The 14,643-nt window shown below is 39.2% G+C and overlaps 1 protein-coding gene across 3 annotated transcripts in view; it reads right to left on the reverse strand.

Moving 5' to 3' along the window:
- Positions 1-14,643, reverse strand: part of CRPPA (CDP-L-ribitol pyrophosphorylase A) — a 110,424-nt gene that overhangs the window by 1,194 nt on the left and 94,587 nt on the right. For 2 of the 3 annotated variants that reach the window (XM_071735366.1, XM_071735364.1), the window contains one exon: positions 5,537-8,187. The exons of the other annotated variant lie outside the window; for it this stretch is intronic. In XM_071735366.1, the coding sequence (XP_071591467.1) occupies positions 8,083-8,187 (105 nt within the window). In that variant the 3' untranslated portion in view covers positions 5,537-8,082. Of the gene's footprint in view, positions 1-5,536; positions 8,188-14,643 lie in introns of those variants that run through there. 3 annotated transcript variants of the gene reach the window in all.

Consider the following 14,643-nt stretch of genomic DNA (forward strand, 5'->3'; position numbering starts at 1 on the left):
TCAGGGTGTGTTTTCAGAGGAATGAGAAAGGTCTGCAAAAAACACTACCAAGAATCCAGCCTGAGGCAGGTACGTGTTGGCAGGAGCAGTCCCAGCTGATAACAAGCTCTTTGCCATCCTCCACCCACACAACCTGATCAGCATGAATGCCCCTTTTTCCAGTAACACACATGCTGAGTGTGTTTTCCAGCCTTCTCTTTAAGCTAGTCTCATCTTTGTTATTCACTTTGCAGTAGTCATGGCTGGTGTGGGGCCAATGGCTGTAAAGCCCACCATGCTCAGTATTTTTTCAGCCCATCCCAGTACCCAAGGTTGTCACTACTTGGGAATCAGTGAAGATGTAGAGAAAAATATTGTCTCTTCCTCTATCACTGGGGAGGGTAGTCAGGCATTGGAATGGCTTGCCCAGGACAGTGGTGAAGTCACTATCCCTGGAGGTATTTAAAAGGCATTTGGACCTGGTCCTTAGGGACATGGTTTAGTAGTCAGCTTGTGGTGTTGGTCAAAGGTTGGACTGGATGACCTTGGAGGTCTCTTCCAACCTAAAACATTCTGTGATTCTGTGTGCTTCTCTATGGATAGGATATATTTATACGTATATCTTATATATCTATAAATAATATAGATATTTATATCTATAAATAACTTGGAAAAGATTTTTTATAAAACACTGATGGACACCACCAGAGGGTGCATTGCTGCCACTGTAATGCCCGTTCTTGCAGTGAAAGTAATCACGCTCTACATTTGTAAAGCTTTGGACAGATCCTGCACCTTCAATGTCTGTGGAGTGGCAAACACAAAGGTGCACAATGGAAAACAGATTAAATACCAGAGCCAGTAAACCCAAGAGCTTTAAAGAAAAAGAAATAAGAAAAAAAAAAACAAAAAACAAAAAACAAAACAAAACTGACAAGGAGAAGTAATGCACCTTTTGTGCTGTGCACTCAAGGCATTTTGCAGCTTTTCTTGAAATATCCATATTGAGAGCATTTCTTTGATCTGCTGCTAGCTGCCACTCCCAGAAGGAGTGAGAGACACCTTGTTTCCTTCCTTCATTTCCTTATCCTGACCTACCGGTTTGGAATGCAGTTCACCTCTGAGCATTTTCAGATGTATCATTTTCAGAGAGGCTTGCATGTCACAACACACAACCGGGGCTGACTTCGCTGCTTACAAAGCCTGCACATGACAGCCGAACAGAGGAGCCACACACTGCGCCTGACCCTCCTGCACTTCACCTTCCTGTACACCCTTGTCTGCAGAAGGGACATAGCAGTGTTAGAATAACAAATATTCATCATGCCCTCAACACAGGCAGGACCTGAGACTGCAAAGTTAAAAAAATAATGCCCCAAGGGTGCAGCTGAGCAGCTGCAGTCGAGGCTGATCTATGCCTGTGTTTCTGCGGCCCTAACTGCCCCAGGCACATCCCTTTGCAATAGGAATCCTGACGTATGATGTACCTCCTCCCCCAAAGTCGTTCCACCTGGTGGCTGATAAAAGCTCATCCCTTGTCCCTGGATTAGTTTCCAGCCAGGTAACAGATTTCCAGCTTCCTCAACTGACTTGCTACACAGCAGTACAACCCTTAATGCTAGCAGACAGGAGAAAGGGATAAAACAACATCCAGAAGAGGCCAAGACTTTTTCTACCCCTGCAAACCAGCTTAAACCAAGGACAAAATCATCCTTTTAGGTTTCCTGTGCTGCCAATGGATTCAGAGTGAGTCTTTAAAGTTAAACTTTGAGTTGCCCTTTAGAAGTGCCCCAATCACCCCACATACCATATGGCCTGTAGATGCTTTAAGTTGGAGTCACAACTAAACTCCAAACACATAGTTGGCATTAATCAAGACCATAATGTTCCCTCCACCAAATAGCAAAGGAGTTAAGCACAGCATAAATACACACTTAAAACTGCAGCACAATAAAAATAATGATAATAGTAATAAAACCCCAGCAGAACCAACATGGTTATGTTTGAGTTAGCTGAAGATGGCTGGAGGGAGGAGATGCCACACATTCTTGAGTGCACTGTGAGGAACTTTCAGTCCCATTGACTTCAATGGGGTTTCAATCAGGCTGAGTGCTGTGGAAAGGAACTGCTTAACACAGCATCGTGGGGTTTCTTGGTTTTTGTCTCTGAGCAACTCCTGGCAAAGCCACTGGTTGGTAAGTGAAAACACACTTTTTCCAGTCACCAGGACTGCAAGCTGTACCTGGATTTGGACTTTTTTTTTTTTGCTTTTGCTTTTTGTTGTTGCTGAGACTCTGGTAGATTTGCAAATCTGGCTCCTGGACTAGGTGCTGACTTTAGAAATCCAAGTTCAGCAACTGAAAGGGGGGGAGAGCAGGGGACCTGACCTTAGAGCAAACTGTTTCTGCTTCAGTGGGGCAGCTCTGCTTGCAGCTTGACTCCAGCTACTAAGAGGCATTTAGTGTCAGCCCAGCAGCTGCCATGCAGGAGGTCTGTCCCTTCAGGCAGCTGCTGCTCATCTGCCTGCAGCTGGCAGTGGAAGTGACATCTGTTCTCAGTCCCAGCTGTGAGCAGCACCGAAGTGCCAAAGCCCAAATGCCTCAGTTCTCGATCCAGGAGCAAGGAAGGGTTTCTGATGCCAGACCACGGCCTGGCTTGCAGGGGAAGGGAGGCGGGGGGGGGAGGATCATCTCCTTCAACGATGGTGGGCTGGGAGGAATAGAAAGGGAGTGACAAATAGGGAGAGAAAGAACAAGTAGTAAGAGTAGGGGAAAGAATGGGAGAAGAGCATGGGAGAAGACAGGAATGGCTGAAATGGAAAGGAGACATGAAATTCGAAGTGACAGGGCCAGTCTGAGGCAAAGAAATGACAGGAAGGAGGCAAAGTAGTGAAAGAGATGCAGAATTAGCAACAAATAACTATCCAAAGACTGGATTATCTACAAAGGCTGCTGAACAGGGAGACAGATGCCTTATCATGCCACCACCTCAGGGGCTACTGATTCTGGAAGTCTTTTTTGTCCACAACCCTTATCATATGCCATTTATTTAAGTGGTCTCCCCCGCAGATTTTGCCATCTGAGACAGGTCTGGTATATTGCCTCTAGCCTCCCCACTTCTCCATCTTATTTAAATTCACATCACTTTTTGCTTGTCCAAGTTTCTTACTCTCTCATTTATCTTTGCAACCGTGTTATAATTCAGTGTTGTGGCATTTTAACTGAATTAGAAGTTCAGTTCCTGAGACAGGAGTATGTGCAGGGTGAAGCAGGAGATCTGTTTCAATCTAAATACTGAAAAGCATACTTACATTAACCTGGAAATAAATATATTAAGAAATGCCTCATTGCTCCCCAGGTTGGTGTGTGCAAGCAAAGTATCTTCTAACATAAATGTATTTTCACAGTTGCAACAGATTCCTCAGCACAGACTCTGAAATTGTGCTTTTCAGATCTCAAAACTAATTGAGTATTCCTGGAAGAAATAACCGGAGAAAATGTCTATTTGACAAGTACTTTACAGCCCTGTCAATCAAAATCAACTTACACTGGGAAAAATGGAGTGTCAGTGACTGCTTCTTTCCCTTGGTGCTTGCCAAGAGCACGGGACCAAGTGAGTTGTGGTAAATAACAGGGATGAGGAATGGGCCGAGGGAGACAGACATCACAAAAACTTACCAGTCTGAAGCTGAAAGGGCAGGAGTTGGGGGCAGAAAGTTTTGAACCTGTGTTGATTCTTTGCCTTGCTGCTTACTGGAGGCACCCAGAGCAGGGCATTAGTCATCAAACTAGGTGCCATCACAAATTATTTGAAACCAGGTGCAAACGATTGGGTTGATTGAGTTGGGCAGAAATAATGAAAGCAGTTTCTTAGTTTCTCAGAATTCATCTCTTCAAGACTGACTTTAAATAATGAAGTTACCATTGAACTTTTTGTGATACAATTTCATACTTTTATAAAATTCAGATAAGATATATCATATATACATATATATCTTTAATAGCAGATTTTCTGGGAACACTTCACGATATAATTAATTTTACAAGTCTCAGCAGCTGTCCCTATTTCAGTGAGAACTAGTTGTGGTTTCAATAAGTGATCTTTGAAACAAACAAGAGGAAATTCCTCTGAATACCCTTCTTTCATTACCTACACAAAGAGAAAAATCTACCATCCAGTAAACTATGCATCTGAATAAATCAACTTAACAGCTAAACACTTTTTTTTTATTTTTCCCAGACAACAATCCTAGTGCATCTGTCACATGGACCAAAGAGAATAACCAGAAATCATTAAACACATAAGGTTGAGGCACTACTAGTAGTCTGTAAGGCTCGATTATCAGTTTTTACAACTACCAGCCATTTGTTTGTCCCAGTCATCAGAGCAGTCCCACTGTGCCAGAACAAAGGTATCTCTTGCCCAGAATTCTGGCGCCTGTGGGAACATTGTCAAGATGAGCCTATTCCTTAACCCCCAAACCTTCCTTCACAGGAAAAAAAGTGCAACAAACTCTGCATGCCTTGGTGGAGGCTTGACAAGTTGACCTAGCATTTTGCAGATCTAAATTATAGATTACGAGAAGAAAGATAGAAGATAATAAATGCTTTTTAATATCTGGAAGTAGATGTGCTATTCTTCAGAAAAAAAACCTGAGCAGAAAATAGTGACCAGTAGCAAGCGTCTCAGACAGGGAGAACAGAGAAACAAAACTATGACCCATCTTTGATGGTGGGACAGGAAACCTTGTTGTATCATCAGAAAGTGCCAAGAAGTGCTTGGGAACCTCAAGTGTCCTTTAGACCTTCTGTTTGGATGGCACCTAGAACAGTGCTGTGGAAATGATGAGGCTCTGGTGTCACACAAAAGTACAAATCTGAATCCAGCAGAAGCTTTAAGGCATCCATACACACTTTTTGTTCTGTGGCCTACATTAGTTATCAAGGTGAGTAAAAGCTTCATTGCTGTGTTTTCAAGTCAACTAGAGTTATGCCACTGGTTACAGTAGGGCCACATCTCACTTTGTTTCTCTTTCTGTTTGGTCTGGTTTGGGGCTTTTGGGTTTTTAAGTCCACCATCTTCTATCCTTTTCATTTTTCTGCCTTTTTGGAGGACCACCAAACCACTTTTTTCAAGGTAGCCTGGAAAGCTAAAGAAAAAAAAGATTTTAGCTAGAAATTGTGCCAACTGATCTAAGACAAACAAAGAAATCTGATTTTCAGATTATGCATGAAGTGGGTTTGTTTCAAAAAATGCAATTCACTCAACTTTGCAGTTGCGAAAAGCATTTCTAGGGCCATGTTCTGTATTCTCTTTTCTGATTAACATTACCTAAGAAATACTAATTAGAGTGCTTGAGGAGTAAGGTAAGCAAGGCTGGCAGAGGCTGAGCTTTTATTTACTCTGTGTTATCTCTGTCCAAATGTTCAAAGCAATATGGGTGGTGACTGATTCACTAGATAAATCAAAACAGCATGTGTGTACAAAAGGCTGCCAAGTTTCTCATGTATACTGCTATTTGTGAGAAGCTATGCTCAGAGAAAAAACAATCAACCAGTTTCTTAATTTCATTTTATATCTTTAATCCCATTGTAAGTATTAACAATCATCCCAAAGACCATTTAAATTTGGTTTGGATACACAATAGAATTAATCACGGTCCAGTTCCTTTTTTTCATGTTTTTTTTTAACTGTAGTTCTAGTATTTCGTGATCTGTTTTAGCAATTCTGGTTTTGGTGTACTTCATTCCAGCAAAACAGATATTCCAGAGTTTTCAGATGATTTCAAAAGATCATAAAAGATAAAAAAAAAATCCATAAGGCAATCCATATCAGTACTTTAATAAAGCTTACTATCTTCCATTTAAGATTAGTGCTAAGTAGGTTTGTTGACCTGAAACTTTTTGTTGTGCATTGTCTCTTTTCAAAATAAGTCCAAAAGCAACCATAATATAATTTTTCATTACAACTGTTAATTGCAGTAATGTTTTTGATTGGATTGAAATACTTTTAAAAGAATCAAGTAAAATAACCATACAGAGAAAAGGGTTCTTTTTAAGCAAATGGTCAGTTACACACAATCCAATTCTAAGGAAGTATCACAATGTATAAATGAGAGTGGATGTAAAACACAAAGGATTTTCAAAATTCAGTTGCTTATTATTCTTATGTGGGGAAAACACATCATGGATTGTATTTCAGCCTTCAAGTGAAGGAGACTCACAAAACACAGTCAAAGAAACATCTTTCATCACGTCTTTTAAAAGCCTGTGAGATGAATTCCTTTATCAAAGTCATTAATGTAAAAGGGAATTCAGAAAACTTATTTGTGAAAGCTGTCCTGTTAAATTATGAATACCAATAGTAATTCTTAAGTTCCTCATTTATTTGTGTACTCTGCATATGAATACTCATGAATATATATTTATATGAATAAAATATGTCTGTTGTATAGCCATACACAGAGCTAATATGAATGGTTACGTTGTCCAGTGTCACAAAAGGACAAATTATTAATCAAAGCAGACAGGAGAGAGAAGCAAAGAATCAAGCAGATGGTGCATGAGAACTTTGTTAGTTGTCTTACGATGACTTCTGTGTGGAAGCAGCTGTGCACTTTGCATACAGAACAGTCAGCTAACAACCCTTTATTTCATCAAGTAATGAAGGAACTTTGGGATCAACATCAGCTTCTGAAATGGATTTAAAACAGAGATATTGAAAGTCAGGTAAGTGAAAGAAGGGGGAAAAGGGGATCGAGCCCAGATCATCCCATTTTAAGTTTTGTTTGAGCACCAGAGGGAGTGGAACATGGTGGGAGGATGGGGAGGAATGCTGGTTTCTGAGGGAAACTTGTGGAACTGACAGTGCTCTCACTCAGGACAGACTGACTGGGGGGAGTCACTGGACAATTCTGATGGGGATACTTCCCTAAGACCAATCACAGCAGGTACATGAGTCAAGCTTAACCCCTTCAGAAGTTGAAGGAAAGCTGGAATTCCCGGGTCCTGTGCAGAGGGAGGAACAAGTGCTTTCAGGGACTCTCCTCTTCTTGTATTGATCTTAGTGGTTGAAATCCCTGGAGGTACTCCACATAATAAACATTCATTATTTTACCTTCCTGTACCATCTTTACATATTTGAATACCAATGTAGCATATCTTTGAACTCATAACACTCAGTTCTTTTCACTACCGTTTAATACGGAAACCAGCAAGAGATGAAAATTGTACTCTTGTAGATGAGCTAACAGAACCTTCCCATTTCTCCATTATTTACAGATTGGTTGCAAAACACTTTTTTTAAGTCTTAACTCTTCCTTTAAGCACGCATCTGGACATCCATGCATACATGTACACGTGCAAACACAACAAGTATGTGTAATACAGTACTCAGAGGAGCTATTGGAGCTGCTCTGAAATGATGGCACAGGGGCACTGGAAGTAGTGTAGCACTAAGGAGTGCTGCAGCCAGAGCATGCAGCACCTGAAATATCAGGGTTTGCACTTCATTTCCCCCAGGAACACCTTTTCTTTGTCTCAAGGTTACCTTAGTTACATGGAGGACAAGGACCTGACCCTTCAAACACTGCTTGCATTGTGCAATTCAACAGAATGTTGAATTGTTGATGTCAGGAAGGCTACGCTGTATAATGATCTCTGCACTCACAGGTATAGCAGCAATTTTAAAATAATTTCATATAAAGAACAAGAGCTGTGCTTTAGGATTATTTTATCTTAAATCACATTTCGTTCATGCAGCCCTGGAGTACAATACATAAGCATGATTAAAGACCATTCTGCATGAAGACTGAATGCTTTGGTGTCCCCTGTGAACCTTTCTAAATGATCAGTACCCCACAAAACCATTTCAGTATAATTCCATACAGTATGCACCCAGCGTACCACAGAATTAGTTGTATTTCAGTTTACACTTTACACACATCAGACTTGCATTTTAAGTATCAAAAATATCTTGTTAAAAGATCTTAATAGTAAATGTCATAAATCCACAGTTTTCATCAAAGAGTAAAATGATTCAAGACCTTTGGTGAATGGATGATGAAAAAGGAACATTTCCAAAAGCTACACATGATTTATGCTCTTATGCTACCAACAGCTGCCCAGTCAGCTCCGGATTTCTGTCCTTTATTAATGCCATGATAAGAACAGCAGCAGAATTTACTGTCTCCTGAAGCAGCAAATGGTCCTGGGGGAAAAAAAAAAAGAAAAAAAAAAAGTGGGGGAAACAATATATTAACAAATCATCACATGATTGCTGAACAGAATAAAAACATTTAGTTGTACTTACTAGAAGAACTTCTAGAACTTGTATTTTAAGGAAACACAATTTCATAGTAAAATCCATTTTCCAATCTCCACAATGATTTAAAAAGCAAAATTATTTTTTAAAAGGAACATATTTTAACTGCTAGAATCAAAGCCATAAATCCAGAGAACACCAAAACAGAAGCTTGATTCTATCACTTGCTTCCTAACTTATTTTTAAAATCTAAAAGGTAGTCAGAATTTTGTATTTTAAAACACTGGAACAAAATTGAGTATTTAATTGAGTAGTATAGTTAAAGACCTGTAACTTTAGGCACCTACTAAATACCACCTGTAGCCTACAAACTACTTAAACTCACAGATGCATTTAAGCATTGGGATTTTAATAGTTCAGGCTGATCTTTGTATTTAACTTTAAAAAGTAGTCTGGTTTTGATAGGCAAGTATAGAGACCAACACAGGAAGAAGTAATAAAATCAGACTTTGATTCTGTGCTTCTAACTGAGCACTCCAGCTCACATTTGAAAGAGTCCTTTGTCTAATTGCCAAGTTTTCTTAATTATATTGACTATAAAAGATTGGCCTTTTGCTACCAGTAACATTTTCATTTGGGCACTGGGAAAATACCAGTAGGTGTACGCAGGCACAGAAACATCCCCGGAGAGAAAAAATAGGAGGGAGCAATTTCTGTGAAGCAACAGAGAAAAAGAAAGGTCTGTAAAACTCTGGGGAGAACCTAGAAGAGTTTCAAATACAGAATGTGAGGTACAAAGAGAAATCAAAAGCTGAGATCCTTATCCACAATGGATAAAACTGGAAGCAATAGGCTCAACAGAACTTAAATTGAGATACTGGAAGTCAAGAAAGTGTTTAAACAGTAAGGACCAGTATGCAATGGAACAGATTATGGAACAGATCAAGGAATCTCCAGCGTTAGGGTAATGTAACCTGAGACCCACATACATGTACATGGGATGCAGGTACAGCTCCCTGCCTGGGGCAGGCAGAGGGAGCAGTTTGATTCTGTATCTCTTCACCGTTACTTTTCTAGGCTTTGGCATCAAGGAAAAATTTGTAGATGACATGTTTAAGACACTTGGATTAAAGCAGGAAGAGGAAATGGCTTCAACAATTTATACAACAACAGAATGTAACAGATTACTCCATTTTAAGGAATAAGGCTACTGCTGAGGAAACCTGCCTGTTCAGCTAGTGCTGAGGGGAATTGGAGACTAAGAAGATGGAGAAATTGATGAGGGAAAAGTATGTCTGGAGCACTCCAAAATATGTTTTATAATGCTCTTATTAATGTTTTGCTTTATGTAAATGGCAGGAAAAATTATAGAGGTAAAGACAGAACTAGTAATAGCTAGTTTATACGCAACTCTTATTCCTGAGAAAAATGAATTTGCATGTGACTAGATTTTTATCCTAAAAATGATCAAATAACTAAGCTGTTAGAATTTGCACCCCCAAAGATGATACTCTTAACAAATTCATGTTATATATTCTAATATACAGTAAAATTATTTGCTAGTGATGTAACAAATCATCTTGAAGTAGAAACGTTCACCACAGCTGTGTCTTGCTGTTTACTGAGTGACAGCTCCCATTCACCTAAGCAAGGAGTGCAGAAGGGTATTCAGAGGTCCTTCCAGTATGGTCCTTCCAGTACCTTTTATTATGGACCGAGGATGCAAAGAGGAACTCAGAATCCACTACACCAGTTTGGCAGGGGCACCACATCCTCTTTTCCCCTGGATATAAATTGCTGCATTAATGTACAAGGAGAGCAGGAGTTGCACATACACCCACTCAGAAGGCAAATGCTGCAGTCACTTTCAAGATCTACCAACACATTTCTCAGTATTCACCAGTGCCAACCTCATTGCTTTTTGTTCAGTTTGTCTCCAGAAGCCCTTCATAGCTACAGACACTGTTTTCCAAATGGGCTTCCAGCCACATCTGAAGTTGGCCGGAGGTGTGTATTTTTTTTTCCCATTTCATAAAAAAAAAAAAAGAAAAAAAGAAAAAAAAAAGAAAAAAATGCACCTGGCCAGGAATGCTCTTAATGTTTCTTCCAATAAATCTTTCCACATCCTCTGTTGGTTACTGGATTCAGTACACATTCCTTTGCAGTAATAAATTATTTAAGTTTTTGAACATAAAAGGAAGCAAGAAAAAGAAACTTAGATTTCACAGGAGAGATTGAAAATGACACAGTAAGATTCCTTTAGACTAAAAAAGTCTATTTTTAAACCTAAACCTAAAGTTTTAGTGCTAATTTCCATGTTCTGAAGGAAAGACACGCAAAAAATTATGAGCAGTATTTGTTACACAGGCAGTGAAGTACAGTAATGTGCAGAGAAAACTGCATGAAGAATTGGGCTACAGGCCATGACTGGTGAATTGCACTAGAAATACAAATGCTTTTGCAAGTTTTACAATTATTTCACTTTATTAATACTGATCTTATAACTATTTGGGAAGCCTACTGGTTCCTGTCTTCTTACAATCAATCAACACAATGTCAGAACAATGAATTGTCAAAGAGGACTGGGCCCTCTGTCTGTTTTTTTTTTGAAATAACCAGAACTTTATTATTAAAATGAATAAAAATTACCTCTTTTACGATAACAAATGTAACAGGAAATTTATTCTTGATTTTATGCAGTTACAGTTGATGGTTAAGTGACATTATGAAGCACGTACTGATGCTTTCAAAAGGGCAATCCTTTAATGTATTTATCATACAGGTTCCTAAAGTTTAGATTTATGATGCTGCTCCTTCCTGGTAACACTGTCCCAGTCTGATCTGAGAGTCACCTATTCATTGAACAGTGTCCAGCACCTGGGCCAAGGAGCCTCTGAGTGCAGGAGAACTCAGTGCCACAAGGGTCAAGTACGTGCCAATTTTAACTTGCTTTATTCTCCCAGTCACAGTCTTACAGGAAAGAGGTAGTAAATAATTCAAAAAACTCGACTCTGACAGGAATTTCAAAATCATTGTATATCCTGTATGTTTCTGAGAACCAAAACTCTCTCTTTGCTAGGATTATTGTAGCATCCAGTGGTCACAGCCTGGGCATAATTTAGAACTTTAGTTCATCATTTCTAGTCCTTATTAACATGAAAAAAAGTAAAGAAAAAGAAACTTTAGCAACTGAAAGGCAACATTGTTCAAAGTGTAGGCATAATACTGACTGACAGAATAGTTAAGTTATACCTTAAGTATTCTTTCCTCTCCTCTGAACCCTGCTGGGTTTTTATGCCATTTTAGGCCATTACTGTGCATGCAAGATGATATTTTTTAAAGTGCCACAATGATATTAACTTTTTCCTAAGCAGCTATAGGTAATCTGGATGCCAGCAGTGCTTATGAAGAATATTAAAAAGAATTTAAATGACAGAATTCGACAACAACCCAAAAGAGAATCTTCCGGGACTTCATTAATCTTAAGTTAAATAATTGCTAAACACTTCAAGTCTCATGGCTGTACCCTTAAAACTCCCATGTTTCTGACACTGCAGTGTTATTTCTGGCAAGAAGGCCCATCACAGCTGATAGTGCCTACAGGGAAGCTTCAATAGGGATGCCAGGACAAATTTCATCTACCACACCTAACTCCACTGCACATACAGGCCTCCAATCCTCTTTTATATTCAATGCCATACCACTAAATCTTTCAAAAATCTCATTATTAGTTGCAGGAAGTCAAATAATCAAGCAGAACCAGGTCTTCACATGTCTAATTGCCTGGCATGTTTGCAGATACTGTAACCACGATAAAAAACAGGATGTAGGAACAGAATGATCAATACAAAACCTTACGTAGCCCACAGGAGCTCTCGCATGGTATTGCCCACCCACTGCTGAGTGCTGCAAATTCCAAGCAGAGAACACACTTCGGCATCCCAGCCAGCTGAGTGCATATCTGTGCATGCACTGGATGGATCAAACACTTAATAGTTCCTCCCTTCACCAACGAAACTTTTAAAAAAGACTGTGACCTTTAAATAAGACTTGGAGGCAGTAACCATTTTAATGGATTAATGACTGAGTTTCCACATGATCAACTGGTGTGCCCCCTAAACCATTGTGATATTCACTGTCTATTCATTTCATCCAGTTGACTTAAATTTGAGTCTCTTGTAAAAAAGAAAAAAGAAAACCCCCTAACATTTCTTGGCGATTAATAAATAGAATTTTTTTTATTGTTTGAACACATGATGAACTGCATTTATAAGCTAAAACCAAAACTTTTACCACTTTATATTTATGTACTTTGGAAAAAAAAAAGTACTCAGAAACACTGCCAACCTTATAAACCATAAATCCACATAACAGCACTTTGATTCCAAAATAAAATACCCACTTTGTCTGTTACTAAATAGTAAAAATATTCCAACACAACCATATTGTGTGATGGTTATAACTCATATTCAGGATTTATTTGATGTAGAGTTACCAACTGTTGGGGTTTTCTGGTCTGCAGAATAAGGCTGGGAATGGATACAGGGACAGAGTTTAAGTTGTGTTTGGAATATGCAAACTTCTATTTTATAAATGTGCATTTGTTTAGGAAACTGAGGATAATATGCATATTTACTGACATTCCCATAACCATTTACTTCTTTGCTTCAATCTGTTTAGGTTAGGATTTTTTTCCCACAGCTGGAAGTTCAGATCCATGCATTTCAGTTTACAGTTGTACTAGTTCAATTTAAGCATAGCATTAAAAACACATAGTACTCTTTTTTTACAAAAAAAAAAAAACTCCAACAAACCAATAACAACCAAAAAAAAAAAAACCCCAAACCAAAAATAAAATAAAAAACACAAAACAGCCTCTGCAGGTATTACCTCTGCATTTTACTGCATCCCTCCAAAAGAATAAAACAGCTGTGTTTCATTATTTGCACTCTGTTTAATATTATTTGACTCTCCATTTAATACAGTTTTTAAAAATTAATAGGAAAGTAATGTTAGCCCAGATTATACGGCTTGATTATAAACCTGAAAACATGATTTAGAGATGCTGCTAAACTTAGGAAGCATCAATATTAATACAGACCCATTTGTGCCAGGAAGGGAAAGAGGGCCAGGCATGCACTGGCATGCTCCTGCCCTTGCTGTTCCATTGTAAGCCCACTCCCTGGCACAGCTTCTGCTCCTGCCAGATAACATGTTCCCAGACAATGGCTGGGCACGGTTCAGGGGACAGCAGAGGCCAAGGATTGCTCCCAAGGGACAGGCTGAATGAGGCCACCCTCTTTTGGGAAAACGAGAACTTAGCCATATGGACATGAGCATGCTGTGGTTTTCAGCCCTAGGACAAGGGAACCATCCCTGGGCTGTGTTACTTACCAGTACAAATGTAGCCTTCATATGGCTGGAAAATGACAGCTGTGCCTTTCTCTCCCTACCCAAATGCATCACAAATACACAGAATGATGATCATATAATCCCCCGCAGAACGAGGCACAAATCCCACGCAGCTCCCACATAACCACAGTCATTTTAAACAAAATTATTAACTGCTCTATGGACATCTTTGCCACCCAAAAAGAGGAAAGAGGGACAAACCACTCCACATGACAGCACTCGTTCTGTACTGCACATTCCTGCCACCACAGAGAAAAAGGCTGGAGGCAGCAGAAAGATGTCATGATGGAGCATGCCTACTGCTCCCTTTTGCAGGGTGGGCTTATGTGTGCACCAGGCATACCACAAGGTATAAAATGGGGGAGAAAAGAGATGAAATAGTCTAAATAGTCTAAATAGTCTATATTCCAGCAAGCATCTTGCAAAAGACTACACTGGCAGTACAAGAGGAGCTGCTGTGAATTTAAAACTCTACAGGATGTCACTACTCATGGTAAGGTTATACCAGCTGCCTCCAACACTCTCCTGATGTCACACAATGACAGCATTTTATTTGAGTTCAGAGAAACTTAACAGATAATCTAGCCTCAAAAACCTCAGTACTTGATTTTTCCTCAATTAATAGTTTTCACTTACAAAGATGATCTGAAGAGGGGCAGAGGCTCTTCCACTACTAGAAATCAATCATATAACATGGTCTGGTATTTAATCTCACAAGAAGGAATTCTCTGGTCGATTGATGAAGAAACATTTTTTCCTAATCAAGATATGTAGTGGCATGCATCTACATATTAAAGCAACCTCAATTTCTTTAACAGTACAGATTAACCCAAAGTCTCCTTTCTCCTTAAAATGTTTCCACATCACATTTTTTAGTCTATGTGCCAAAGCACCTATTGATAACTGACATCTCATACATAATATCAATGCAGTAATTCACCTCAATCAGGAGATAGCTATGTAGATAAGTGTAAAAGATAAGAAAACTAT

This window comes from Heliangelus exortis, chromosome 2 (genome assembly GCF_036169615.1).
Source record: "Heliangelus exortis chromosome 2, bHelExo1.hap1, whole genome shotgun sequence".
Classification (NCBI taxonomy): domain Eukaryota; kingdom Metazoa; phylum Chordata; class Aves; order Apodiformes; family Trochilidae; genus Heliangelus; species Heliangelus exortis.